This window comes from Debaryomyces hansenii (assembly GCF_000006445.2).
Source record: "Debaryomyces hansenii CBS767 chromosome B complete sequence".
NCBI classification, from domain to species: Eukaryota; Fungi; Ascomycota; class Pichiomycetes; order Serinales; family Debaryomycetaceae; genus Debaryomyces; species Debaryomyces hansenii.
The window spans coordinates 1,231,951-1,259,751 of NC_006044.2; the positions used below are offsets into that span (position 1 = coordinate 1,231,951).

A 27,801-nucleotide genomic window follows, 5' to 3' on the forward strand; every position below is an offset into this window, starting at 1 on the left:
ATAGAACTACATATCTGGTGATATCAGATGAACGCCAAATTAATCATCTAGCCTTGATAACATAAAGAAATATAATAATTTATAAAACGATGAACCCATAAGTAAAAATACATAAACATAACAGCATAAAAATTAAACCCTAACCATTCTACTAAAATCAATAATCAACAATATAAAATCGTCCCTCATAACTCTAATTGTAAACCCTTCTATCTAATTCACGAAGGACGTTTGCAACAGATTGGACTTCTACTTGCATTCCTCTTGTAGTCAATTTACCAACCAAAGTGCTGAAATCAACCGAGTTAAATTTCTTGTGTCTTGACAAAGTACGATATGCGTCAGAGCAAGGAATAAATATATCATTTCTTTCTGGAGAAATAGAATTGGAATTGGTGACCGAAATTGATGGCAAGCTGGTTTTTGAACTCAGTCTTGATATCTGGGAAGAATTCGATTCTTTCAGAGATGGCGGCGAGTTTGACTCTGCGCCATAGGAATTAGATCTTGATTTCTCTTCGTCCTTTTCCTTGTTTGCGACAGTCGTACAAAATAAAGTAGACATTGGGTCCATTTGACATTGCTCACAAGTTCCGGGATTACCAGTGCATCCTCCTGCGTTCTTTTCAGGCTCAGCCGAGAATTCCTTGTCGGGAGTCTCATTCGAGAAGACCGACGCATTCATTCTAGTAGTTGGTGCAACAACAGTTGGAACTGCTCCAGGCGATAAGTTCGTAATCTCACGAATCTCAACCGATGGTCCTGGGTGCATAACTGGTAAGGAGCTCTTACGGAAATTGTTCGTATTCAATTGAATTGGTGGTAACGACGTTGCTGCATCATTGGATTCTTCTTGTTCTGCATTCAACGAGTCATTGAATCTAGCTGCCTCTTTGGCTGCCTCACGACAAACACAAGGAGTGTCATCAGTACAGAATCCACAATTATCCACTGGAGATGACTCGTCGAATTGCGTGCTTGGTTCAGAAATATTTTTTGTCTTCTTGGCAAGCATAGTGTTGTTATCAGATTGCTTCTTTAATTTTTTCAAATCTGGCATTGGTTTGCTGGTCGAGAACTTTTTTGTGAAATCAATCTCTTTAGACACCAGGTCCGTAAATTTTCTCTTCTTATTGCGTAACGACACGGCAGGCATGGGCTTGAACTCCTTGATCGTCTCCTCTAACGATATTTTCTTTGTTGGCTCTGGGTCTTTCAATCCCACGGTCTCACAGAGACATTCTTCTTTAACGCACACACCGCAATCGAATGAACTAGAGGTGTTATCATTCGCGGCTAGCTTATCTGGTGAATTATTATTCGAAGCAGATGTAGACAAACTATGGTATGCAGAAACGTTAGTAAATACTGGCGGTGAGTCTGCAGATGGTGCTGGCGATATCTGCTGCACAGAATAGGACGAGGATCCCGATGGAGACCCAGTAGAACGGCTGTTTGGTGATGGATTCGATTTGAAGTGTGATATCGTGTTGTATTGCGAGACCATCGTGTTCTGTTGGGTATTAGCTTGACTACTGCCCCCGTTGGCATTTTTGAACGCATTCATGTCGTTTCTCAACTGATCTATGCTTTTAAGTAAAAACTGATTCTCCACTTTCAACTTATTAATAGTATTAACCAAACCCATCTCCTTGACATCTCTTTCCTTCTCCACATCCATCAACTTCTCTTCCAACTCCTGTACTCTGCCTGCCCGTCTTTCCCTGAATGCTCGTTGAGCTGCTCTATTCTGCGCTTTCCGTTTCGACGCCGGTGTATCAATACTGGGCTTTCTTCCCGGCTTGGGTCTAGGAGGCAACACCCATTCTTTGGACGTTATAATCTGTGTCACCCCTGTTCCACCGGACGTGTCTCCGAGCAGCGTTTTCTTCACCTGGGGTGCCCCTGTTCGCAAGAACTGTGGTGGGCTGTCCGCCGAAGGCGGTGTATTAGCAATAGGTATAGGCGATGGTGCCAAACTATGCAGTCTAGGTGCTATACTTGGGCCCTTAGAAGTCATGTTAATTCTTATAGATGCTAAAAATCACTTGTTAGTAAAAAAAAACCCTGAAATTTAATCTCTCTCTGACTAATATTTGCTGATTGATCAGATAAAATTTTATCTTTTCCATCTGAAGCATGATGCAAGCCAATCATAGTAAAGATTATGTTACACAAACTCGCCAAATGCATATTCTCGGTACCATAGGATACACCTCCCGAAATCCGGAATTGCATATGGCCCTTAACATGTAACTATCAATACCGCTATAACGGAAAAACGCCAAGACGATACTTACTTTATAATTCTTTAGCCGTCTAATAGAGATATAGACGAATACTTTGTAATGTCTTAATATTTTTCTTTAGTACTATCGTAGCAAGTAGACGCCGATGACCAAATAAATAGCTAACCGCTGGATATGAACAATAATGTCTAAGACAACTTGTAAGCTAGATTCCACCTTTTTAAAAATATGTGATAATATGTACACGAATGAAAGCGAATATGAGTAAGCGGCGCGGATTTGATGGTTTAAATAATGATGAACATGGAATACCAAGTAAGGGAATAATACAAATTATAATTTAGATGAAAAATGAGAATAGTAGACGAGTCGTGCAAACTCCGATATCGGCTCCAGGGTTTAATAACAGCTTATATACATATATTTATGGATAACATAATTACAAAGATAGCATTAGAGACACAGAAAGTGACAGAATTGGTACAAAGATGGTAAATACATCTTTGGTAGGTTTAAAATGAGTTGGGATTATATATAGTGGTAGCTTAAACTTATTGTTGTTGGGCTGCAGCTCTTTCGGCTTGAACCTTGGCAATATCATCAGCAGATGGAGCACCTTCAGTTATCAATTTGTTCAAACTGACTTTTCCGAATTCATCCTTCAATTTCTGTTCTTCTTCCAAGAATTTTGGAGCATTTTCTTTCAAGTATTTCTGGAAATGTTCGTATTGTAATTGACCATGTTCTCTGATGATGTCCAAAGGCATCTTAGGCTCCTTGTTGACACTGGAAGTTGGGACACCCATCAAGGAGGCTAAGAAGTTACCGGCATTTGGTCTATTAGCGCTGTCAAACAAATGTTTGTTGTCCTTTTTCCATTGTTCTCTCAACTTGGCTTCTCTTTCGGCGAATTCTTGCACAATGTTGGATTTGTCTTTGAACGAGTTCAAGATTGGTCTGACATCCTTAACTGGTTGGGTGGCCAAGTATTCCAAGAATGGGATTAATTTGACTAATGTGTCATCGTACGAACCGTCCCATGGCTTCATTGGGATTGCGTTATCTGGTTGCATCGACCACGAATCTTCCTCGACGTCGATTAGGACTGTCTTACCTAAGTCACGGTTCAATAACGATAAATCTTTGACTAACTTACCGTCCTTGTAACGACAGGCTTCTCTGAATAACGCATACGAAACATAAGCATGGAATGGATCTAACTTACCAACGGTATTTTCGGAATACATTTGGTAGTTTGAGCCAAAAATAACAATTTCATAGTATTGGGATAAGTAACCCAAAAAGTAGTCTAAACCGGGTCTCTTACCAGTTCTCCATCCATGTTTGGTGTCCCAGTCGGAGTGAATCAAAAGGTCATCTAAGGTCACGACTAAGGTTAATGGACGACGGTACGCCTCTGGGGCTGGTGGTGGTAACAAATTTTCAAATACTGGTTCGGAGAAGAATGTGAATAATGATCCTAATCTCTTATTAAGTCTACCATACATCAAGTTTGGTGCAAATCCGTTATCGATATCCTTACCTTCAAGCTTGGTTTGTTCGTCTTCTGAGTCCCAATCACGACACATATATCCTACACCAGCAATTCCCCCGACTAATGTGGCAAGGTAGAACATATTGGCATATCTTTCACGTTGTATATCTTTAGAAGTCTGTGCTCTTCTCTTTCTTCTTGACCTTTGTTCTTGTCCATTTGATTTCTCTTCTTCGCTTGGTTCGCCGTTTTCTGATTCCTGTTGTTCAGACTTTTCCTTTGGTTCATTAGGGTCTTCAAAACCTGCCTTAGCTAATAAGTCATCCGTCAAGATGGATTGTGGTTCTTCCGCCTTTTTATCTGTCTTCTTCGAATAAAACTTATGTTGGGTTGGCAATCTAGTATTTTTTGTTGCAGCAAAGCGTAACGAAGAACTTATAGTTCTTGTCAAGAGCCTCGTATTCCTTAACATGATCCTTTAGTCAACTTTTATTCTATTACCTGTAGAAGACTCGAAGAACCTATTCGACGATTTCAAGCGCTGAAAAATATTTTTATGAGAGTATGAATTACACAAAAGTTGCGATACATTAAGCATTCAGAACCATTAAATAACGACTCTTCTGTAAATGATAAGGATAATACCCGGACGGTACGCCAGTGTGGTGTGTAGGAAATATGCATTTCTGAGATTTTACTCTTCCAATAGTCCAACTCCTCCGCAATACAAAAAAGGTGGAAATATACTTGCAAACTCATTAAGATATGTTAGACAAGTTGACGAATACCAAAAGCAGCTTGAAAAAGCCCCCAGTCATAATAAGGTTGTAGAGCTAATGGATAAGATAGAGAATCAACCAGAATTGTTGTTTATTTTGGCTACATTTCACTACGAATTATCAAGAATCGGGATTGGCCGGTCCAATGATCCAAAGACCAGATCGAAATTGTTGTGGAAATACAGATTTAATTACATATTGAAATATTCCAAGCTTCATAATATATTCTGGGAACAATGCAGATATGCCAATATATCACAACATACGCATGTATTAGGTTTCAATCCGCAAGACATTGGGTTGTTGGATCCGTGCAATTTTTCTGAACAGACATACAATGAGTTACAATCAGGCAAATACAAAGACATGGCATTTAAAGATGTCGAAATTATTACGTTTTCAAGACCCCCTTTTAAATAAGTACAGAAAACGCCCTTTTAAATAACTGTAATATATCCTTAAGTAACTATAATACGGAATACAGGCTACATCCAACATTTAAAGATATCGAAATCATTTTATTTTCTAGACCTCCTTTTCAATAGTTACATATGAAATTCGGGCTTTATTTTAGCCTGTATTTCAATATAAATCAAATACAATAAATAAAAAAATAAGAACTATGTCTACTTCATGGTTTTGGAATGTGTAAGGACTTAGAAATCTCTGCACAACCTTGAATGAAAAACCCTAAGGAAATAGCGTGGAATTCCGCAAAGCTGCCATCTAATAAAATTGGGCCTGGCAAGTCATCCAAAATCATGTTATGGTAGACTAAGAAAGCCATGAATACAACCCAAATTAAATTTGTAGGAATTGGTAAACCTTCGAAGTACTTTGATTTTCCTAATTTATCCTTTGGAAGCTTGTTAGCAGAAATGTTAAATCTAGCCAATCTAGTCAATCCACATAATACCCAGAATGTCAATAATAGCACATCAATAGTACTTTGGAATCCAATGGCAAACGCAATGGTGGCAGGAGAAACACCAAATGAGATCAAATCTGCTAATGAATCCAATTCCTGGCCCATCAACGACGTCTTATTTCTTATTCTTGCCACTCTACCGTCAAAAAAGTCAAAGAATAACCCTAAACAAATGAAAAAATGGGCCCTTTGTACATAGTGCGTTTGTCCAGTGCTGGTAAATCTCAAGCATGAAATAATTGAATAAAACCCCGAAAATCCATTCAACAACGTGATGAAATCAGCCATGTGCAAGTTTCTAACTAAACTGAAGTGTCTGGAATCTGATATAAATGCAGCATAGTCCTTCTCTTCCGGTTTTGGTAATGCTTCTTTAGAAGCCAATGAAAATAACGATGAGCTTCTTCTTATAGGCGGAATTGATGCATTTCCATCGACACCTTCAACGTCTGACTCAAAGTCTGAAGCGATAGCCGATTCGTTCTTTTTGACACCTGATGAAAATCCACTAGACGACATATTCCAAAATCAATCTCAGTTACTTAATATATTTTCAGATTATTCTACCTTAAATTTGCAATTTGAGTTTGTAAATTGCTCTCTGGTTCTAATAACTAGTTTATTTTGAAAATATTAACAAAGTATATTTCAAGTTGTAATCAATATTTTTATAAAACCTAATTTAATCAATTGATCCCTTAATATCCAATATTCACTTACACGTATCAGTAAAAAATAGTAAATGAAATACGTTGGTCATTGCTTATCCTTTAAATACTCAAAATTAAAATTCTTAGCAATCATTCGCACGTGAAAATCTACACCTTCGAACATTGACTAGTTGTATAAGAACTGATATTGTAGAAATTATATATCTATATCATGCATTTTTTTGCAAGGTTACTAGTAGAACCATAAATGAGATTAGTGATTGGAACTAACAAACACCTTTGGGACATCAGAATTCAAATTCTGGCCTGAGGAAGGTGCAATATTCGATTCCAGTGGCAGGTCGTTATTCTTCAAGTCAGTTGAGCTGTCACTTGTGTGGAACTGATAATTCTGGGAACGGTTCAAGATATCTCTATTTGTATCCAACATTTGCTGAAGTTGACTTTGTTGAGTCATCGACACGAGAGAATCGTTGGATGAGACACGAGAAACGCTTGCCAGGTTTGTAGGACTCAAAACAAAATACTCCTGTTGAGGGCTAAGAGACCTTTGTCTATGGTGGCTTTGTTGCTCCAATTCTGCCTGCTTAATCTTTAAATTTAATATCTCTTGTTGTTGCCTTAAGTATTCCTGTTGGGCCTGTAAGTAAGACTCGTGCTGCTGCTGATGGTTCACAAGATGAGGGTTTGAGTTTGAGGTGGCCAAGATAGGAGGAGATAAGGTAGCATTGCTGATTAATATTTGATTTGGTGAGTAGTTTGGTGAAGACAAGTTTGAAGCCGAATGGTTGGAGAAGGTTCTTTCGAATGGATTTCTTTCGACTAACACTTCATTCGACAATGGCGATCTAACAATTGGCGATTGGGAACCAGAACCACTATTGACCGGCGTGCTCACAAAAGTGTTAGCAGGGAAGACGTTAGCCAGAGATATGTTTTGTAAATTCAATGGGCCCGGTCTATTAGAGTCATCCTTAACAGCTTGATTAGGGGCTTTTTGTTGAACTCCCGCAGCTGCAAGAGCAGCGGCCGTGGCCTGTTGTTCGTGAGTGGTTGCTTGGTTTGACGTTTCATGCGTTTTATTTGCTGCTGCATGACCTGCCGCGATTGCTTCCTTTTCACGCAATTTTTGTTCTTGGATCTTCTTCGCCGCTTCGTCTTTGACGGCCATTTTGTCCTGAACCAACTTGAATCTTCTTAAATGGTCATCGCCAAATTGTAACAACTCGTGTAAATCACCATACCAATTGTTGTAATCGGTTATGCTTTTGCATTTAAATGTGAATTTTTTGCTTGAATTTGAAACTCTTTGCAAGACAAACTTAAAATTTTTGGCATCCTTACTATGTAAGATATAGTCATTCAAATTGTAGGATTTTAAGGGGATATCACTATAATCAATCAAACCACCTTTCTTGTCCTTTTTCTTGTGGTTTGATTGTGGTGGTGTTGACGTTTGCTTTTCTTCATTATTATGCTGGTGGTCATTTTCGATCTTGAATTCATGCAAGTAATTACAAGTCAAGACGTAAAAATGCCCACTATAGTTTTTTAGGATTTTCAGCTTCTTGTAAATTATTCCTGACCTGATACATTTATTATGAATAGAGCTGGCATATGGCAAAGTCAATTTGCTCAAGTTACGAATCTCTCTTTTCTTTGAAACGGGTGTATCCACGTAGATATTAAGGAAATTCTTGTTGTGAGAAATAAAATACTCCCAATAGGCACTAGAAGATCTTTGTAGCTTATTCTTTAACGTATCGAAAAGACTGACCATAACCACTTCATCCGACTCGCAAGACTCTTGGTTAATTAACTTACCAAATCTTTCAGTGATAAAATTTAACTCTTTCAAAACATATGTTAACAAATCCTTCGAGATATTTTGCAAATTCAAGTACGATGCAAAAAGAAAGTTTTCTTGAATTAATTGATCCTTCAATTGATGGTCTACCTTTAACTTAAGCAAGAAAGGATCGTCCAAAACCGCCTTATCTTCTTCTCCCTCATAATCATCAATTGCCTTCTTAAGGACCGGTTTTGGGCCTGAATATCTCTCTACAGAGCTGGTATAAGTAGTTAAAATTTTACCAGTCTGACTGATTTCCTTAGCCACTTCATCGTTCGCAAACGACTCGTTTTTCAAACTTGATCTAATTTCTTTAATTTTGAGCGATAAGTTTTTCAACAAAGTCTCCAATCTTGGTATTAATTTCGTTTTCAATTCTTTGCAGGTTTTCATCTGAGCCTGGAATGAATGAAGGTGGTGGTTGATGAAAAGCGGAGCCAAATTCGTGAACACCGAATCACTGGGGAAAAATTCTGGTGGGATTCTCACATCATTGGTATTATGTGAACCTAGAACTGGTGGTGTCTGTCCCGAATGGTTATGGTTACCCATCGACAATGGCAACGGCAATGACAAGGAGCTATTAATATGATTAGGGATATTCTTGAAAAATGCTGTACTACTGGTGTTCCGTTTGTGTGAGCTATTGTTGAACGAGTTTTGGTTCCCACTAGGAGAAGGAGCGGCGTTACGCTTCATGAACGTCGAGTTGTTGGACTTGGTTTTGAATAAGCCTGGTCTTTTGTCATTCGATATCACACTTACATTATCGCCATTTTCTCCTCCCGCAGTATTCCCTCCACTCTGATGCATCTGCGCATCGATACCATTACTCGATGTATTCCCACTGTTTGCCAAATTCGATCCTGACGTTGTTTTCTTCAACTCCTTACTCGGAGTCCCTGGTTGGGAATTACTATTGCCTTCAAGGAGCGATTGGTACTTCAAGGGCAAGTCTTTGAATCCCGGGAACTGGACCGAACTTATCAACTGAAAGTTGATATTAGCAGAGAACTCCTTACTCACACTGATCTCTTTCAAGTAGAAAATGAGCGACTTAATGAAATGTTTCCAATACTTGAAATATGCGATCAAATCATCTATTGGCTTCGAGTCTCTATTAGGGACATTAATGTGGTATGGCGATCTAGGATCGCCACTTGGTAAAATACTCTCTTTCTCGAAATAAAATGACATTATATATCAAGTTATTTGATAAACTTGTAATATTTCAAGCGGATGTTCGTTACAACCTCTTAAAAAGGACTATTTATATCTCCTTTTATATCGGTAAAATTCCTAATGATCCGAAATGAAAGGAGGCACCAACGGTTTTTAATGATTTTAGTGTGCAGGGATGGAGATCACGGTAAATCTAGAATGGTAAAAACTCCAAAAAAGCCTCCCTTTTTATATCTTAATCAGAGAACTCCAGGCCTGGACATAAGCCTTGGTTTACGGAGGGAATTACGGTGGTGATATAATAGCTTTATGTATAGAAATATCTAGAAATAAATCGGATTGTGTTAAAATATTGCTGCTACGGCAGGTTGAGGAAAACTCAGGCGAGCTTTTCGGGCTAGTAAATGACTCTCCCGCCCGGTACAACTGGCGGAATCTTTAAAGTGAACCCCAGGCGTAAGTTGCTACCTGGTGTATATATTTAAGTGTAAAAATATACCAGCGATTAGATATGGCTGTGAAGTGAAGAATCTTTGGCATTACTGTTTGATACACTTGCGGAATTCATGGAATATGTGAAAAATGAGCCGCATACACTAATGAAATGGATGCAAAAACCACAATAATAGGTGAGTAGTTAGTTAGGCGACGAATTAGGTTAGTTGAGTACTTCTTATACAGAAACTGGCACCAGGTCAGATATTGCTACGTCTCGCTACAATGACAAATATTGCAACTAATAACTCTATTCGACTTAAGATCAAGAAAATTATTTGGGACGAGAGGCGGCGCCGGCCACAGAAAGAAACAAACAATAATGGGCCGATATGTGATAATTCCAAAGGAGGGTATTTAACTGTTGATTCGGATGATGAAATCGTGTTGGAGGGGCTTGAGGTGTTCAATAGATACCGAAATAACGATATTGTGGGTGAAAGATACAGGAACATAGACGGGACCCATGGTTGCCCAGTAAATAGGTCCAAGGTGAAAGAGGTATTTGGAGAATTGCTTGATGTAGATTTCGATACAAGTTCGGAGCTGGATGAGGATAGCGAGTCAGTAATGATGGAGCTCACCCCGTTCGAAGAGATTCCTTCTAGGGCCAATTCTTTCAGGCAGTCTATTAAAACTAAGCTTAGAAAACTCCTCAGTAATTCGCCCACAGAGATGCTAAACAAGCTAGAATACGAAGGCGAGAACTATTCACCAGTTTCGATGAAAATTCCGGTTATCGAGGATACGGAGCAATACAATCGACTAGATACTCTGCTTTTCGATCTTCTGGACGCTGAGGATCCCAGAATTAAGTTCAATCAATATGTTGATGTTCTAATCTACAACGGGAACTACAACACTCCAGGAGGTAATTCTGGTGATACTACAGGAAGTGGTAGATTGTGGAGAAATTTATCCTTACGCAAGAATTCGTTCAGGAATAGTTATTCCCCTTCTAAGTCGTCCAGGGTCCGTCCAATACTCAAGAGCAAAACGAACGAAAATTACGAGTATGAAGCCTTTCAAATAAGAGAGTTTGATAAGATCAACTTCGAAAACTTTATGCATAATTTTGAAAAATATGAAACTTCTAAGCTAAATCAAGAACCGTATTTGAATGATGCTAGGATAAGCCAATTAAAAAATTATTATCATTGTAATAACTAAGCTTAAACAGTTAATTTTGCCTGACTCATATTAGATACAGCTTATTGAAATGCATAAATTATTTAGCACCTGATAGTATTCCTATATTCGTGTTCATAAATTCGGCGTCTATATGAAAATTACTATATAGACTCAAGAATAAATATTCATTTATCATTATTGTTATTTTTTTTTTTTTCATCCATTCGTTTCCTCTTGCAGTCATACTTATTTAATTTCAAGTAGTCAGGCAGAGATTAATTCTGTATGTTTCAATATCATACTCCCAATATTCCAAAGTAGTCCATCAATTGATTAGCTCGTCCATGTTTCAAATTGACATCTAAACTATACGATTTGCATATGTTCTGGTTGTCAGTGACATTCACTTAACAATAAGTGCATGGCTTATCATATGTGTCATACATTAGTATTTGAACTTTGTAAAGCTTTATTTGCTATCAAAGCATTGCCAAGCGTCCTATCATTTTTCGGGTTATAAGATTGCAGATAGAAGTTGATGATCCCAACATTTAATACTTCCATCCTATCTTGGAAAGAACTAATAGAATCTGCAATCCAAACACACCCTTCACTTTTCCTTTAAACTTGACTCTTTCTGCAATGGTTTCTGTTCCAATTTAAGTAACCTCTGCTTCAACGGTACCCCCCAGCGATAACCAGATATTTGACCCAGCTTTGTTAAAGCACGATGACAAGGTACGAATAGAGCAATCTTGTTCGCTCCACAAGCAGCCCCTACTACTCTACTGGACTTTGGCATTCCTAAATTAGAAGCCATTTGTGAGTAGCATACTGTTTCCAGCGCATTAGTATTCATGAGCTGATTCCAAACTTTTCGTTGCAATTCTGTTCCAAAAATGAATTCATATGGTATCTGCTTATGCATGGTATTGATTAATCTCGGATCTTCAGCCATTAACCTAAACTTCTCTAACGTTTCTGATACTTCTGAATTCGCTTTTCCTACTATGGGTTGAAGCACATAATTCTTGAAGCGAGCAAAATCTTTCTTCATTGTCACAATCAAAACTTCTGGCTTATCCCCAAGCGAAGCATAATAGAGGCTACCGTGTGTATTTGTCACAATAAGTGCCTTTGTATAACTCACATCAATAATAGAATATAACAAATATATGTTCTTCATTCTAATTAAATACTCTGTAGAATACTCTGTAGAATACTCAGAGAGATAATTCAATGTTTTATACACGAGAAGAAAACATTGAAAGCAAAAAAAATTTGAGTTTGTTCGTATAATTTTGACAGAATATACCATGCTCAGCAAGTAACCACAGACTAAATTAGATTTTATATTGTTGCATGACATCTAGTTTCATAATGATGTTACATTTACACTAATATTCGGTTGATGCCAGTGTACGTAATATGCTGCGAATAACCTACTTGCAGACTCAAACAAAATATTTTCCAAAGGCCTTTTCTTATTTACAGTATTTAATCAAATATTTTCATACTTAGCCTAGCATTGGAAATTCGTCTGAAGCAAGGAAAGATCAGTAACCTAATTCAGAACATTCTCTACATTGAGGAAAAAGTCTGCATAATCGACGACTATTCTATAAACGAAAGAGAGCAGTCCAGGAATAGGAAAAAAGATACCCAATATTTAAAGTACTTAGAATATAGTAGAAAGCGAGTAGAAAATTTACAGACCAGAATGCCTATTCCTCACATTAAGGAAGTTGAATAAGCCGCATTTTTTACTTCTTACTAGAGAAAAATATTTATTTTAGATTTCAGAATGTTAGTGGGCTGTACCTATAATCCAATCAACAATCGTACAATTACACCGTTATAACACGACTATATTCAGGGGATATTAAGGCAGTGTGCTGCATAATATAATCCAAAAAAAGAACTCCAACACAATTCAATCGCAGACATTTCATCATATCAGGTGATCACTGCAACCAAAATTTATCATTATTAATGGAAAACTACTTTGAATAGTATAATCTATAATCTTACTCTATTATACTGGCTATAGCATCATGACAATAACAGGGCCTGTAAACTTATCTGCTGAGCATTTGCAACATTTGAACGAAAAACTTCAGGAGTTATCACCAGAGGAAATCATCAAGTGGGCTTATATTACTTTTCCAAACTTATATCAAACCACTGCTTTTGGATTAACAGGATTAGTTACCATAGATATGATCTCAAAGTTAAAACCAGAAGAAGATCATTTGATAGACCTTATTTTTATTGACACTTTGCATCACTTTCCTCAAACTTATGATTTGGTTAACAACGTAAGCAAAAAGTATAATTCTAAGATCCACACATTCAAACCGTTAAACGTCGAAACTGAATCTGAATTTGCACAAAGATACGGAGATCAACTATGGGAAACCAACGACTCGTATTATGATTTCTTAATAAAGGTTGAGCCTTCTCAACGAGCATATAAAGATTTGCAAGTGGTTGCAGTGTTGACAGGTAGAAGAAAGTCCCAAGGTGGGGCCCGTGGCTCATTGCCGGTGATTGAAATTGAAGAATCGAGTGGTACCATCAAGATTAACCCGTTGTGTAACTGGGACTTCAATAAGGTGAAAAGCTACATCGACGAAAATAACGTGCCGTATAATGAATTATTAGATTTAGGCTACAAATCGATCGGTGACTGGCACTCGACTGTCCCCGTTGCCGAAGGTGAAGATGAAAGAAGTGGTAGATGGAAGGGTAAAGCCAAGACTGAATGTGGGATTCACGAAACTAGCAAGTTTGCCCAATATTTAAAATCGAATGAGAATCCTACCATCAATTCTTAGACTCCAAAAGTCCTTTTTAATTATTTCTTTCGTTAATGTATGATTCATGCCTCCATACCCCCTGGACATATTTGTCAAAGTATTACTTGCACTAGCTACTCCTGCTAATGCTTGCTCTAAAATTTTATTTATAGAAATAAGCTATGTTTTGTATATTATTATTATTATTATTATTATTACTAGTTATTGCTAGCATTTGTAGCACTTCAATGATTCTTATGGTTCGTGGTTTGTGATTGTGGACGTCGACCATAATCTGTTCATGTACGTACTAAACCCTCAATACATGGAGGTCATCAAACTTGCATATGAGCAAAGAACCTTTTTCAGTTACAATTTAGATACTTAATCAGGTACAGGGTATACAAAGACCCCAAGCATATAATGATGCTATATATATATCATCTCTTATGTTATTACACCTATAGACCCAATTGTATTCGATGAGTTTTCCTTTTATTAAACTACAAACATATATCCTATTTGGTGAGGTCTATGTGTTAAACCGATACCTCCGTAAACGGGATCTTATATCACTTGAAATTGAAATACCGTCTATTGAAATATTCGTCAAAACACAATCAATCGTTATTATTCTTTTCCAATATATAAATAGTCATATTTATTATCCAACAAACACTAAGGAAGATTTTTTTTAAAATCTATCGTTCAGGTTGAAATATTAGAAGTAGATTAGAATTATGCTTCCCTTTGCTATACCATATCCACCAGAAAAAGACAATGGATTCTGGGGAGTTCCAACGTCTACAATTGATTGGTGTGAAGAAAATTATGTTGTATCTCCATATATAGCGGAGGCATTAAACACACTTACAAATTCAGTATTCATTGCCTTGGCATTGTTTGCTATATTTCACGCCTACAGGAATAAGTTAGAACCACGGTTTCTCTTGATTGGATTTGGATTTATGTTAGTCGGGATCGGATCGTGGTTGTTCCATATGACACTTAGATATCATTTCCAGCTTCTTGATGAATTGCCGATGATTTATGCCACATGTATTCCATTCTGGTCTGTTTTTAGTGAATTCAAGTCTAAAAAGGAATCCATTTTAGTTGGTGTTGGTATCTTTGCGGCTGCGAACACGTTAACCGCTATTTATTTGTACTTTAAGGATCCGACTATTCATCAAGTCTCTTATGCACTTTTGAATGCTTGTATCATATTCCAGTCTATCAGCTTAACCCAGGCACACGTTCATGATGCTGGTGCCAAAAGACAGTTGTATAAAACCATGATATTTGGTGTTGCAATTTTCATCCTAGGATATTTCTTATGGAACGTGGATATTCATTTATGTACACCTATAAGAGCTTTGAGAAGAAACTGGGGTATGCCATATGGATTTGTGTTGGAAGGGCATGGATGGTGGCACATATTCACGGGAACTGGAGTATACTTCTATGTCGTTTACGAAGAATATTTAAGATGTTTCTTGACTGGCACAGAAAGATTCTTCAAATTTAAATGGATTTGTGGTTTGCCAGTTGTTAACTGTATTGACCCAAAAGGCTTAGATAGATTCAATGAAGTCAAAAAATTGGCTGAAGCAGATGCCGAGTTTTTATTAAATGAAAAGAAGAATAACTAGTTCATATATTTATAGCTTTATATATATATAGTAATATCACAACATACTAAGTACCTCATTTATGTATTTGTCGCTCTGAATAGTTCCAGCATAGTCTTCATTCACTAACTTCTTAAGAATTTGTACTGCTTCTTCAGATTCAACACTACATTTGGAATCAGAGTCGTAACATATGGTTTTCCATTTCTTTAGGATTTCTTTCAAGTTATTGATACCGCTGGTAATCTCATCGCCTGAGCATTTGGTTCGTTTGTTCTGGATATACTGATCTTCGTCAATAGAATTAGAGTTTTGTAACTCTGAAGCCTTTCTCTTTGCCATATTGACAATTTTGTTTGGGAATTTGACTAATTCGGCAACATGTATACCAAACGACTTATCAGAAATGCCTGGCTCAACCTTGTACATCAACGTGATATCATCTTCATTTTCGTCATTTTGCTCATCATTTTTTTCAACATGTGCAACAACATGTAAGTTACTAACTTTGTCATTATATTTTGTAGCTAACTCAGTCAACTCGTGGAAATGAGTAGCAAATAATGTAAAGCAGTGCTTTTCACTTATCAAATGTTCCAGGATTGACCAAGCTAAACCAAACCCGTCATATGTACTAGTACCTCTACCCAACTCATCAACTATAATTAATGAATTGTGAGTAGCAGTTGCTAAGATCGACGATGTTTCTAGCATTTCGATCATGAAAGTAGATAATCCTTTTAATTGTGAATCGCCAGCACCTACTCTTGATAAAATAGCATCAAATATTGGAATTTCAGGAGCAGAAGAATCTTCACTAGCTGGTACAAACGATCCAACCTGGCTCATTAATGCAATAACCCCCACTTGTCTAATATAGGTTGATTTACCACCCATATTTGGACCAGTTATAATGACAAAAGGTTTGCCTTTAGAATCAGCTTCTGCATTTGGTGTTGATAAATAGACATCATTCGCAATAAAGTTAATATCATCTTGAACTTCCAACACAGGGTGTCTGGCTTCTTCTAATTTGATTTTCCTTTGTTTATGTTCATCTGATTCAATTGAGCTACTAAGAGGATGTAACATCGGTTTGACATATGGAATAGGAGCGAAGATAGCCACATTTGCAAAACTAGCTAATACGTCTAAATGACCCAAAGTCAAAGACAATGATGTGAATACCAGTTGATATGTAGACGTGATTGATAATATTTCTTTTATTAATTCTCTTTGTTTCGAATTATATTCGCCCGAAAATTCTTGATACTTTTCCGATAACGATCTTAAGCTTTTCGATGTGAAAAATACACCCGCTTTAACCGTTTGTAATTCAATATAGTTATTTCCTGTATTCCGTAATACAGATGAATCATTCCTAGTTACTCTAAAACACCACCCATGTTGTTGGTGTTTTTCTAATTTTAGTTTTTTTTCTAGTTCAATACCCAAATCTTCACTAACTTCTATGTGACAGTTCTTGATGTTTGACAATGTAGCTTGTAAATTGTCATTAATTGCAATCAAGGATTCATCAAACTCAGGCTTTATATTAAAATCTGTATTCAACAAATCATGCGCCGATGACGATTCCAAAGGCGATAAATCTATAGTAGTTTCCACTAGCTCCTGGTATTTTATCAAAGATTCATAATTCTTGGAGACAGGGTCTAACCAATACTTCTTTATTAACAATTTTACATCATCACCATTGTTTTCTTCACCAACGATATTGGATAAGTGATCAATTAATTGAGGTAATACAAGCACCAATTGATAGAGTCTAATCACGTCTTCTAGTTTTTTATTTTCGTTTCCGACAGTTTTCTTTATACCGTTCGATATTTTCTTTAGCAATCTTTTAACATCAGGAATTTGGGGTAGCCAATCTTGGGAAAGAAACACTCTGAGATTAGTGTCTTCCATAAGGTGATTAACTAAAAGATGTCTTTCATTGATCTCAACTAAATTTGTTAATGGCTGTTTCAACCACTGCGACAATAATCTCGAACCAACTGAAGTCTTGCACTTATTCAAAAGTTCAAATATTGACGTGACATTAGACGATTTGGTTATCAAATTGTTGGAACTGCTCGATTGTGTTGGGAAAATATTCAATGCTTTCATAGTTGACAGATCTAATTTCATAAATGAAGATAAGTTGTACTTATCGATAGTGAAATTAGGCGATTCTTGGGTGAATAAGTCCAAATAATGCAACAATGCATTACAACAGGAGAAGGATAAGGAATATTCAATTGAGCTAATACCCTTTGAGCCTAACACAACTTCGATATTATTTGCCTCGTTGGTAGTTGTTATAAACTTTCCTAAGTCCTGTTCAATATCTTTATTAGTAAACAATGAAGATTTCACAGAACTTATCACGATTCCTCCAATCTTGTCTAACACTTGATACAACTTAATAACCTCATTATTCTCGTCTTGTGGGTCGTAATTTGAGGGCAATATAACCTCCTTAACCCCCAACTGCAACAACAAACTCTCCAAGTTCGAAAAAAGATCGTTATCGTCAAACTCAGATACCTGTATGTTATTATTCAGCAAATCAATCAAACATATCCCAATCTTTTTCAGTGACCCTACTTGTTGATACTTGATCCCCGCTATCATTGGCGATGAGAAATCCTTTATCATGTTCTCCAAATTAATCCCATATTCGTTCGATAAGTTTTCTAAGTTTCCAGGCGTAGCCATCGTGACTATCTGGAAAGTCTTACTGTTATAAATCTCCACCTTATAATTATTATCGATCAAGCAAAACCTCAACACATTATTAGTGAAAACTTGAGGAGAAATAGTCACATACTTATTCTTGTGTGTCTGGTTATATTTAACTACCGATTGTGTCTTATAAATATTATCTGCAATCAAGTCAGCGTCTTCATCAAGGGCAGTGAAATAGTCTTTATTATTATGATCAATTATACGAATAGTGGTTGATTCTTTAGGAGGAAGATTACTATATTTTCTGTAATATTGTCTTTCGTCTCCCGTGTCAGCAAACTTAAGATCTGGTCTAGTACTGGACATCTTTGCTTTACAAGAAACAAGAAGATCAAAAACTCTACAACCGCCTAAGGCCTGTTATCAAATACAAAAAAAAAGCGCGTTCGCGTTACTTAAAATATTCCTGTATATAACTATTCCTAATCTACACTAGAGGTCCATGCAGAGAATCAAGCTAGACTCAATTGTAATTGTATCTGTCAGATTGGTAGTCAAATGGTGGACGACTGTCTGGGTGCCACTCATTTTGGTTACCATAATGGTTGTCGTAGTTCAGCTCTGCGTAGCTTTGAGCATTACGTTTGGCTTCGTCTCTGTCTAAGTAGTCCAAACCTTTGGTCTCAAACAACTTGTCGACCTCAGCACCGGCAATACCCGCGATCATTTCTTTGGCAAACTTATGAGATACTGGTTTTCCTTCTCTTCTTTGTCTGTCCTCAAAAACTTTTGCGGCTTCGAAGGACGCAGCACCTGCGACCAATTCATGAGAAAACTTTCCCTCATGTTGTTCACCATAGACCTGTTGGTGGTCTTGCTCGTAGTTGTTGTTGTGTCCAAATCCAAACATTTTTATATTATTTTTTAATGTATATTTCTAATTAGTCTACAATAAGATTAATTAGGGAGAATATTGGACTATTTATACCAACAGATTAGACATTGTTTAAAATATACACCCCTTCCCCTAAGTTAGTATAGCCCGTATTCGTTGACGTGTTGATACGGAATTTAAACAATATGTGTCATCTAAAATAGAATATTATATCCTAATATTGCATAATTCTCTGGTGGGCTTATGAGAAACTGCGATAATTGTCTGCGAATTACATTCCACGCCAATAGTTGTCCAAAGGAGGAGAATCCAAGATGCTATGAAACGGAGGATCAATTTGGTCATCTTGACGTGTTGTGGCCATGCTCTGTAATACAGGAAATCACGACCCATGGCATAAATGAAGTAGTGAAAAACCATCACCAACCATGGTTATCTTGAGTCATATTATGTAATCATAGTTAATTAATTCTAATCTATACACGAGTCAGAAAATTTTCAGTATTCTTCCCATACAAACGGCCAAATAGAAGAAAGAGGTTGTTCAATTGAGCTTATTCACTAGTTAGAGACCACAAGATATCATGGATTCATTACACACCACAGAATTAGACGGAATTTTACCTTTAGTTTGTAAGGGAAAAGTTAGGGATATTTATCAAGTAGATGATGAAACCTTATTATTTGTTGCAACTGATAGGGTTTCAGCATACGATGTGATAATGGAAAACGGTATTTCATCAAAGGGAAAGATTTTGACTAGAATTTCTGAATTCTGGTTTGAGTTCTTATCGAGCAGTATTCCAAACCATTTGGTATTGTCAAATAATGACGATGAGCATTTGTTCGCCAGATTACCTGCTAAGTTATCTGAACCAAAATACAAACAACAAATAAGTGGTAGATCCTTATTGGTGAGAAAGTTAAAATTAATTCCATTAGAGGTTATTGTCAGAGGGTACATTACTGGTTCTGCCTGGAAGGAGTACAAGAATAAGAAGACGGTGCATGGTTTAAGTATTGATCAGGATGATTTACAAGAATCCCAAGAATTTACCAAGCCAATTTTCACCCCATCAACCAAAGCCGAACAAGGAGAACATGATGAAAATATATCCCCAGAAAAAGCGGCCGAAATTGTTGGACAAGAATTGTGCGATAAATTGGAAGCAAAGGCCATTGAGTTATATTCAAAAGCCAAGGAATATGCTAAATCGAGAGGCATTATTATCGCAGATACTAAGTTCGAATTTGGCTTAGATAAGGACAACAATATTGTTTTGGTTGACGAGGTATTAACTCCTGATTCATCGAGATTCTGGAATGCCGCTAATTATCAAATTGGCAAATCCCAAGATTCTTATGATAAACAATTCTTAAGAGACTGGTTAACCGCAAATGGTTTAGCCGGTAAATTTGGCGTCGCAATGGATGAAAATATAATTGTTAAGTCAAAAGAAAAATATATTGAAGCTTATGAATCTTTGACCGGTGAGAAATGGTCTGAATAATTCATTGACTTTTACCGATATTCTGTCGGAACCTAATTAATGGACTTATATATTTAAATTTTTATATAATTAATGCTAGATATGTTACAAATTCGTATCAAATTCACACAATGTTGTAAACTGATAATGCTAAACTACTTTCCTCTTGCAATCTTAGGACATAATATTCACCAGATGGTACAATATAGTACACCTCTGGTACATATTCAATTCTCATTCATTATCACCAAATTAGTGAAGAATTGAGATCTACTAATGGTCACTTTATTACAATTAATTTGACAAATATTAGTGCCTATTCTTTCTGATGTATAATTCCTCAAATTCAGGAATATTTCTCTTTTCTAAGCTTAGCCTCTCTAATTCATCAGTAACTCTTTTCTTATAGTTATTTCCCAGAAATCTGGTTGGTGATGACTTATATTGGTCAGAATAATATCCATTGGAATCGTAATCGCTATTTTCGCTGTTTCTTGTTTTCAATGGAATTCGTCTCGTTAGTTGTGGTGACAATAATTTTGATTGGTCGTCTAATTGTAGCTCCTTGGGCCCTTTAGGCTTATTTGGCAGTACTACATGTTCATTAGGGGCAGCATAATGGTTAGCCAGGTACAAGGTATTCCTAGTTGTTGCTTTGCTTGGAGATGGTGAAGATAACGGATCAGATTTCTTCCTACTCAATTCTTGATAAGGTTGAGGTTGTTGATATTGTGGATGCTGGTGTTGATTTTGATGTTGATGCTGTTGTTGATGCTGTTGTAGATGCTGTTGTTGTTGCTGTTGTTGTTGCTGATGCTTTTGTTTACCTAAGATATCCTTTAGTCTTAGCTGAACTTCATGTTCAACTACCATTTTGAATTCCCTTTGATAACCAAGTCTGACTTCTTTTGCCTCCTGATCCATGGATTTTTTTCTCATCTCAAATTCCTCAATTAGCTCTTCTTCTAGTTGTTTTTTCTGTGAATTACATTTCTTTTGCATATTATTGTATTCATTTTCTAGATCTTCTCTTTGAGCAAATATTTTTCGTTCGATATTATTTAATAATGATTCCTTCTTTTTTAATTCGTCATTCTTAGTCAATAATTGCTTTTGAAACTCATTCAAATTTGTATTTATCTCTTTCAACTCCATTTCCTTCCTTAAGAATCTAATCGATAAAGTTTCTAGCAAATCATAACAAGATGGCCGCAACTCCGGATCCACTGTTATGCATTCTTTTATAATAGATCTAAGTTGCGATGAATAAATACCTGGTAAGTCTGGAATTATCCCTTGCTTGATTTTACTTTGTAATTGTAAATGAGTTTTTGCTTGAAAGGGTGGTTGTAAAGTACAGAGTTCAAATAATACACATCCTAGTGACCAAATATCACACACGGGTGAGTATGGATTGTCCATTAATACTTCAGGAGACATGTAATAAGGTGTTCCCACATATGTTTTGGCAAAATCGTTCTGAGAAGTTAACATCTTGGCTAAACCAAAATCCCCTAATTTAATTGATTTACCGGAGTTCAACATAAAAATATTATCTGGTTTTATATCCCGATGAATAACGACTGTTTCTGAGTCTATGGTTGGTTCTTTATCATCAACTGGATTTGAAAATAGATTTACTTTCTTGGCATCGATCCCATAATGACACCTGTGTAAGGCTAACAACGTCTGGACTAAAACCTGCCAAATAAACTCTTCTGGAACCATTTCTTTATTTTTTCTAAAATTTGAAATTACTTGTGCAAGGTCTCCTCCATCACAATATTCCATATATATATGTATGGACTTTTTTTGCATAATGTGGTCATGTCGGAAGTATTTAACAATATTTGGGTGATTTAGTTCTCTTAATATTCTTAATTCCGATATTAATTGGTTTCTTTCTTGATTATTCATTGAATTATATTCTATTTCCTTTCGAACAAATATTTCACCACTTGATTTTTCTTGAACTTTTCTAACCGTTCCATACGATCCTTTTCCTATGACTTCTAATGCATCATATTCATTCGCTGCGGGACTAGATGACATTCCAATTTATGTGATTCAAATGCTAATATGTATATATGTTGTAACTATTTCCTATTTTGATTTAATAACACACTTGATTATAAACAGTTTGCATTATCTTGATAAATAGCACAACTTTGAAACTATTGACTAAATATTATGACACCGTTTTATCAATTGTAGCCAGATAGTAAAGCTTTTAGTTATCTACTGGATACTTTGTTTCTCTATTAATATCCCATTATTAAAATTCCATAGTACCTTGAATGCGATAAATTTATGTGCGGTGTTTACAAATTATCCCAATGAGGAAGAATCATATACTTGGGCAGTTTTTCTCTTACATTATAACAAAAGATGAAGAGTTTAAAGGAGAATGATCGAATAAGATAACAATTCTGGGGTACGCTTGGGTATAGGCGCTTATTCAAGGTTGAGAAATTATTTTTCTGGTTTCCATTCCAACCTTACCCCATATGTCCGTGAGTAGTATAGCAAAATGCAACTTATGCGGATGCAATATCATCTAAGATAATTTCTTAATGACATTTAAAACACGGAAGTAAACCTAATCTAGTTTTTATGATCATATTTGGGTAATATAATGAATTGGAGGTGTCCAATTGATAAGACTTCCATATCTAGTAACATATATAATATTAGCCTCAAATGTGTTGCTAGACTACTTGTCAACGAGGTATGTAAAATGATTACCCCAATTAAAGTAGTAAATGGTCACTTTAGACTAAATGATTATATATTAGGCTATAATTGATAAGCCAGTAGAAAAATAAGGTGTTTTTCCTCTATGTATAGTTTGCAAAAGCATTTGCCTATTAAATTCAAAAAAAAAAAAAATGAATCAAGAATATACCCTGAAAATTCAATTTATGAAACTTGTATGGAACAACTCTATCCAATAGCCAACTCTACTAGGACTTACTATTTTTATCTAATTTTAGCTTCTGTAATTCATAACATATAAATAAAAAGTGATTAATATGAATAAGCCTCGAAAGTCAATCAATTAGATGATACTACAATATTTCTCATTATCAATAACGGATGTATTGTAGCATTTGGCTTAATTGGATTATTATATTTTACATATAGTAAGGAGTGTTAATTATTTCGTAAAATTTCACATCTTTTTCAAATTATTGCGAATTTCAAAAGCTGAGAGAAATCTAACGCTTTTTTAACATAAAGTTTAAACTAGACTAAATTAGAAATGATTACCATCTACATAATGACAAAGTTACTTGAAAAAATTACGAATCGTTGGTATGGAAAATAGTTTAACTTTTCTGTAGTTTGCAGTGACACTATGCGTTCAGGGTTTACCTAGATATCAGCGTTCCAAAGTAAAAAATGTAGCACATACTAAACGACCTAAATATGAATAATGGAAGTTTCATACAGAGGTCATATGCTAAATTCTTTGCCCTACAAGATCACTCTGGGAGTTTTAGTAAATCCTTCAACGCATATTTTATCCAACATAAATTTTCATTTACTGCATGATTAAATTGCTGAAAACCTTTGTTTTACCTGTTCAGAAAATAATACTTTCTTTCTGTCATTTTCGACTAGTTGATTGCCTAAAGGACATATTACTTGTTTTTATTACAATTGTAGGTCAGATTTAGAAATGCTTGCAACATGGTGTCACGATGTATGACATATGTTAATGATTTGAGTCTTCACGCCAAAATTTCTGTAACTAACTTTATGACTTTATACAAGCCGTAAGATAAATCCAACTATAAGGATATCTTAAAATAGAATATAACCCCAGAATTTGTTAAGCCATTACATTATTAGTAGACTATTGTATAGAAACAATAGTCTGCACATAACTGATGACATTGGAAGCAAAGAAATTTAGATAAATAGCCACATCTAATTCTCGTTTTCACAAGCTTATTAGGTGGGTATTTATCTTTAAAATGAGTAAAAAATACCCAACGTATGAGTCTAAACTCAGTGCATTAATGGAAAGAAACCCTGATGCCGAAGGAGAATTTATATATTGCGTTTTATCTACCTCGATATGTTGCAGGCCGACTTGTTCATCGAGGTTGCCATTGAAGAAAAATATAATTTTTTGTGATAACGTACAAGAAGCAATCGAGAAAAGGTTTCGACCATGCAAAAGATGTAGACCACATATATTGATCGGATGGAACAAGGCTAGGGAGAATATTAAGAAGGCTTGTTCGATAATAATGAAAATGGCCACATCTAAAACGAAATTGGATGTGGACACATTAGCGTTTGATTTACGTCTGTCAAAATGGCATTTCTGTAGGACTTTCAAAAATTATACGGGATATACACCTAAAAAGTACTATAAGGAATGTATTCAAGGCTCAAATCCGTTGATTTTTAAACCATTGCCTTTGATACTAACCAAAAGGAATTTACAAAAGCAGAGGGTACTATCTAGGACAATCTTTCCAGAGAGAGTAAGTGAAAATAAGAAGAGTTTTGGTGAAATTATTTCGAACTATAGCAATGAATATCCCGCATCCATGACAGGAAGTGTAGTAAATATACCTCAATACGATAACTGCCTAGAAATGTTTGAATGTTTGGAGGAGGATATTCAATTGAATACATTGGACAGTCTCCTCGAAAATTCTTCAGCAAGCGCCGACGGAGATACTTCGTTTATTAGCAATGAATTATTGGATTATATGAATATTTAGGTTCTTAAATCATAAAAAATATCGTCATACATATATTGCTCACACTAAAATAGTCTTAATACTATAACAAGTGATTCAAATTATATACTTGTGGACTCTGTAACTACGGAATGGGTTAAAAAAAGGAGTATAATATATTCAATATACTAAAAATAACTAAAAGATTTTTAAATTAGATTAGAAGTAAAAAGCAGCAAAAGAAATTGCGGAAAGAGCAATTAAAGCTGGGCCCGGAACGTTGAAAACAGCGGAGTTTTCTTGAGCTTCAACTTCTGGAGCATCAGTAGCAGAAGCGGATTCAACTGGAGCAGAAGCAGATTCAGCAGGAGCAGAAGTTTCAGCTGGAGCAGAGGTTTCAACAGGAGCAGAAGTTTCTGGGGCAGAAGTTTCAGCAGGAGCAGAGGTTTCAGCAGGAGCAGAGGTTTCAGCAGGAGCAGAGGTTTCAGCAGGGGCAGAGGTTTCAGCAGCAGAAGTTTCAGCAGCAGAAGTTTCCGCAGCAGAAGAGGAAGCGTCTTCAGTGGCAGTGGCTTCGGCAGCAGAAGATAAAGCAGCCGAGTCACTGGCTGGGATGTACCAGTATGGGCTTGGAACACCAGCACTGGAACAGATAGAGGTAGCTAAGCCAGCAGCATCAGAAACATCGCTACCCTTACAGCTTTCAGCAATACATTCAGCAACTGGAGCACCCCAGTTGGACATAACACAAAGACAACCGGGATCCCAGTATGGACATGGGGTGCTGTCAGTGTCTTCTTCGACACAAGACTTGGCACATTCTGGAAGCTGACCGTAAATTGGGTCAGCGAAACCATTGATCGTAGCAGTATGAGCAACAGATGGGTAGGTTGCGTAGTTAGCAGCCTTAGCCGATGAGGCGTAAAAGGAAACGATGGCAGCAGCGGTGGCCAATAAGTTAGCGGAAATCATATTTTTAGAAAGCGAATGGAATTTGTTTCTTAGTTAATTCAAAGAAAGATTTAATTTACAAGAGGCCGGAAAATATACTCTTATATAGTTTCGGAAGAACATTTCAAAAACAAATGCTAAGAAATTTTAGCAAAGGTAGAACGCCAATGAATGGTAGGCATTCACTGACTCTCGTAAATGACTTCCCGCCTACGGTCTTACCTGATGAATCAGATAATCATAACAATGCAAAAATACTGCATGTAATACTTCTATGCATGTCGGTGTTCCTTTTTGAAATCGGATGCACAATCTTTCATGCGGTCCGGAACTCTCAAGTATAAGGTTCAAAAGTTGCATTTTACTTCTATGATTGGTCAATACATATAGACACATGAAGTATAACGCATCTGTGACTAGGAAAGACGGACATATCGGTGGTTAGTGAACCTATATGCTGCATAGTTCATAAGCAAACCACGCCGGACATATCGGTGAGACCATCTAGAGGTGGCATAAGGTTCTACCAGGGACGAATCGGACATATCGCTGGATATAAATAATTTGAAGCCCCCCAGTAATGTCTTGGAAACCACCCGATACGTAAACCCTTCAATCATATAATCGTGTGGAATTATGTCGTTGTCATGCTGCTTGAAGAGAGCCGAAAATTATAGTTCAAAGGTGCTTAGACGTAATAGTTGGCTTGAACGGGATTTGGGGCCTAGACAATGCTTGAAATACGAGAAGATAAAATGCTACGGGCTCGTTTAGCTAGTCGAATAATTTGTACTGTAGATTGGAGTCAGGTTTTCACACCATTGAGTAGCATATATAATTGAAATCTATAAAACAAGCGAGAATATGAACATGAAGAAAGCGACAGATGGAAGGTCGTAGCTGGCCATCATAACGGCATTATTACCGGTAGAGCTAGCACTGGAGGAAGATCCCAAGGAGGAGCTCGAACTTGAAGTCGAGCTAGAACCAGAACCAGAAGTCAATTCAGCGTTGCTTGAAGCAGTCGAGGACGAGGACTTTTCCTTGTTACCGGCAGCAGAACTGAGTGCTGTGGATAAAGATGCTGGCATTAACCATTGGTTGGCGCCAACACTCGAGCACAACGAAACGGCCAAACTCGTAGCACTGGCGACTTCCTTACCTTCACACTTAGACACGAAACATTCAGCAACTTGACCTGCCCACTGTGGCATAACACAGAAACATCCAGTGTCCCAGTATGGACATGGTGTGTTATCGGTGTCTATATCAACACAGTCCTGGGCACAATCTGGCAATTTGGTGTATATTGGATCAGCGAATCCATTGATACTGGCAGTTTTTGGAACTGATGGATAAGTGGCCCAGTTACTAGCGGAGACAAGTGAAATAATACTGGCAAATACTAAAATCAAACACGAGGATTGCATTTTATAAGTTACTTTACGTTGTTCTGAAAATATAAATCTGACTTATTTTATTTTACTTTTATACTTCTACATTTGACCGACCGCATATAACTTGAAAAATATTCCTGATCATGTACGAAATTTATTTTGCGGCATTCAGATTTATCAGATTATATGTAACATGCATATTTGCTTGGCACGTAATATTATATGAAAAGAATAACGAAAACTTTTCTGTATAACCGGCCCGGAAATGCAAGATGGTCTTGTTATCTGCATTATCTAGTTACCTGCATTCACGATTTCATGACCATGCATATCCAAAAGGACAAGCAATCGCACAGTAGAAAAAAAAAGCGTAGGCGACCACCGAGACGTCTTATATATTTACAGCCAAATCGAATCGAATCGAGATTTTTTTACACTATATACGTTTTATACAGAATTAAGTATTATA

General features: G+C 36.5%; 17 protein-coding genes across 17 annotated transcripts; 6 read left to right on the forward strand and 11 right to left on the reverse strand. All coding sequences in view use genetic code 12, as the record gives it.

The window, feature by feature from the left end:
- Positions 1-193: 193 nt before the first annotated feature.
- Positions 194-2,020, reverse strand: DEHA2B15620g (DEHA2B15620p; the record flags this gene model as incomplete). The annotated part of the gene is made up of 1 exon (XM_457629.1): positions 194-2,020. The coding sequence occupies one exon, from the start codon at positions 2,018-2,020 to the stop codon at positions 194-196; it is 1,827 nt and encodes a 608-aa protein (XP_457629.2).
- A 780-nt stretch (positions 2,021-2,800) lies between these two features.
- DEHA2B15642g (DEHA2B15642p) lies at positions 2,801-4,216 on the reverse strand (the record flags this gene model as incomplete). Its single annotated transcript, XM_457630.1, has 1 exon — positions 2,801-4,216. The coding sequence occupies one exon, from the start codon at positions 4,214-4,216 to the stop codon at positions 2,801-2,803; it is 1,416 nt and encodes a 471-aa protein (XP_457630.1).
- A 157-nt stretch (positions 4,217-4,373) lies between these two features.
- DEHA2B15664g (DEHA2B15664p) lies at positions 4,374-4,943 on the forward strand (the record flags this gene model as incomplete). Its single annotated transcript, XM_457631.1, has 1 exon — positions 4,374-4,943. One exon carries the CDS (start codon positions 4,374-4,376, stop codon positions 4,941-4,943), a length of 570 nt encoding a protein of 189 aa, XP_457631.2.
- A 211-nt stretch (positions 4,944-5,154) lies between these two features.
- On the reverse strand, positions 5,155-5,970 carry DEHA2B15686g (DEHA2B15686p; the record flags this gene model as incomplete). Its single annotated transcript, XM_002770087.1, has 1 exon — positions 5,155-5,970. One exon carries the CDS (start codon positions 5,968-5,970, stop codon positions 5,155-5,157), a length of 816 nt encoding a protein of 271 aa, XP_002770133.1.
- A 405-nt stretch (positions 5,971-6,375) lies between these two features.
- Positions 6,376-9,171, reverse strand: DEHA2B15708g (DEHA2B15708p; the record flags this gene model as incomplete). Its single annotated transcript, XM_457633.1, has 1 exon — positions 6,376-9,171. The coding sequence occupies one exon, from the start codon at positions 9,169-9,171 to the stop codon at positions 6,376-6,378; it is 2,796 nt and encodes a 931-aa protein (XP_457633.2).
- A 705-nt stretch (positions 9,172-9,876) lies between these two features.
- DEHA2B15730g (DEHA2B15730p) lies at positions 9,877-10,821 on the forward strand (the record flags this gene model as incomplete). Its single annotated transcript, XM_457634.1, has 1 exon — positions 9,877-10,821. The coding sequence occupies one exon, from the start codon at positions 9,877-9,879 to the stop codon at positions 10,819-10,821; it is 945 nt and encodes a 314-aa protein (XP_457634.2).
- Positions 10,822-11,392: 571 nt separating this feature from the next.
- DEHA2B15752g (DEHA2B15752p) lies at positions 11,393-12,151 on the reverse strand (the record flags this gene model as incomplete). Its single annotated transcript, XM_002770088.1, has 1 exon — positions 11,393-12,151. The coding sequence occupies one exon, from the start codon at positions 12,149-12,151 to the stop codon at positions 11,393-11,395; it is 759 nt and encodes a 252-aa protein (XP_002770134.1).
- Positions 12,152-12,836: 685 nt separating this feature from the next.
- On the forward strand, positions 12,837-13,619 carry DEHA2B15774g (DEHA2B15774p; the record flags this gene model as incomplete). The annotated part of the gene is made up of 1 exon (XM_002770089.1): positions 12,837-13,619. The coding sequence occupies one exon, from the start codon at positions 12,837-12,839 to the stop codon at positions 13,617-13,619; it is 783 nt and encodes a 260-aa protein (XP_002770135.1).
- Positions 13,620-14,320: 701 nt separating this feature from the next.
- Positions 14,321-15,232, forward strand: DEHA2B15796g (DEHA2B15796p; the record flags this gene model as incomplete). Its single annotated transcript, XM_457637.1, has 1 exon — positions 14,321-15,232. One exon carries the CDS (start codon positions 14,321-14,323, stop codon positions 15,230-15,232), a length of 912 nt encoding a protein of 303 aa, XP_457637.1.
- Positions 15,233-15,268: 36 nt separating this feature from the next.
- On the reverse strand, positions 15,269-18,268 carry DEHA2B15818g (DEHA2B15818p; the record flags this gene model as incomplete). The annotated part of the gene is made up of 1 exon (XM_002770090.1): positions 15,269-18,268. One exon carries the CDS (start codon positions 18,266-18,268, stop codon positions 15,269-15,271), a length of 3,000 nt encoding a protein of 999 aa, XP_002770136.1.
- A 157-nt stretch (positions 18,269-18,425) lies between these two features.
- On the reverse strand, positions 18,426-18,812 carry DEHA2B15840g (DEHA2B15840p; the record flags this gene model as incomplete). Its single annotated transcript, XM_457640.1, has 1 exon — positions 18,426-18,812. One exon carries the CDS (start codon positions 18,810-18,812, stop codon positions 18,426-18,428), a length of 387 nt encoding a protein of 128 aa, XP_457640.2.
- A 569-nt stretch (positions 18,813-19,381) lies between these two features.
- DEHA2B15862g (DEHA2B15862p) lies at positions 19,382-20,308 on the forward strand (the record flags this gene model as incomplete). Its single annotated transcript, XM_457641.1, has 1 exon — positions 19,382-20,308. The coding sequence occupies one exon, from the start codon at positions 19,382-19,384 to the stop codon at positions 20,306-20,308; it is 927 nt and encodes a 308-aa protein (XP_457641.1).
- A 288-nt stretch (positions 20,309-20,596) lies between these two features.
- On the reverse strand, positions 20,597-22,339 carry DEHA2B15884g (DEHA2B15884p; the record flags this gene model as incomplete). The annotated part of the gene is made up of 1 exon (XM_457642.1): positions 20,597-22,339. The coding sequence occupies one exon, from the start codon at positions 22,337-22,339 to the stop codon at positions 20,597-20,599; it is 1,743 nt and encodes a 580-aa protein (XP_457642.2).
- A 1,928-nt stretch (positions 22,340-24,267) lies between these two features.
- Positions 24,268-25,029, forward strand: DEHA2B15906g (DEHA2B15906p; the record flags this gene model as incomplete). Its single annotated transcript, XM_457643.1, has 1 exon — positions 24,268-25,029. The coding sequence occupies one exon, from the start codon at positions 24,268-24,270 to the stop codon at positions 25,027-25,029; it is 762 nt and encodes a 253-aa protein (XP_457643.2).
- Positions 25,030-25,206: 177 nt separating this feature from the next.
- DEHA2B15928g (DEHA2B15928p) lies at positions 25,207-25,956 on the reverse strand (the record flags this gene model as incomplete). Its single annotated transcript, XM_457644.1, has 1 exon — positions 25,207-25,956. One exon carries the CDS (start codon positions 25,954-25,956, stop codon positions 25,207-25,209), a length of 750 nt encoding a protein of 249 aa, XP_457644.1.
- Positions 25,957-26,351: 395 nt separating this feature from the next.
- DEHA2B15950g (DEHA2B15950p) lies at positions 26,352-26,555 on the reverse strand (the record flags this gene model as incomplete). Its single annotated transcript, XM_002770091.1, has 1 exon — positions 26,352-26,555. The coding sequence occupies one exon, from the start codon at positions 26,553-26,555 to the stop codon at positions 26,352-26,354; it is 204 nt and encodes a 67-aa protein (XP_002770137.1).
- A 225-nt stretch (positions 26,556-26,780) lies between these two features.
- DEHA2B15972g (DEHA2B15972p) lies at positions 26,781-27,365 on the reverse strand (the record flags this gene model as incomplete). The annotated part of the gene is made up of 1 exon (XM_457645.1): positions 26,781-27,365. The coding sequence occupies one exon, from the start codon at positions 27,363-27,365 to the stop codon at positions 26,781-26,783; it is 585 nt and encodes a 194-aa protein (XP_457645.1).
- Between the last annotated feature and the right edge of the window lie 436 nt (positions 27,366-27,801).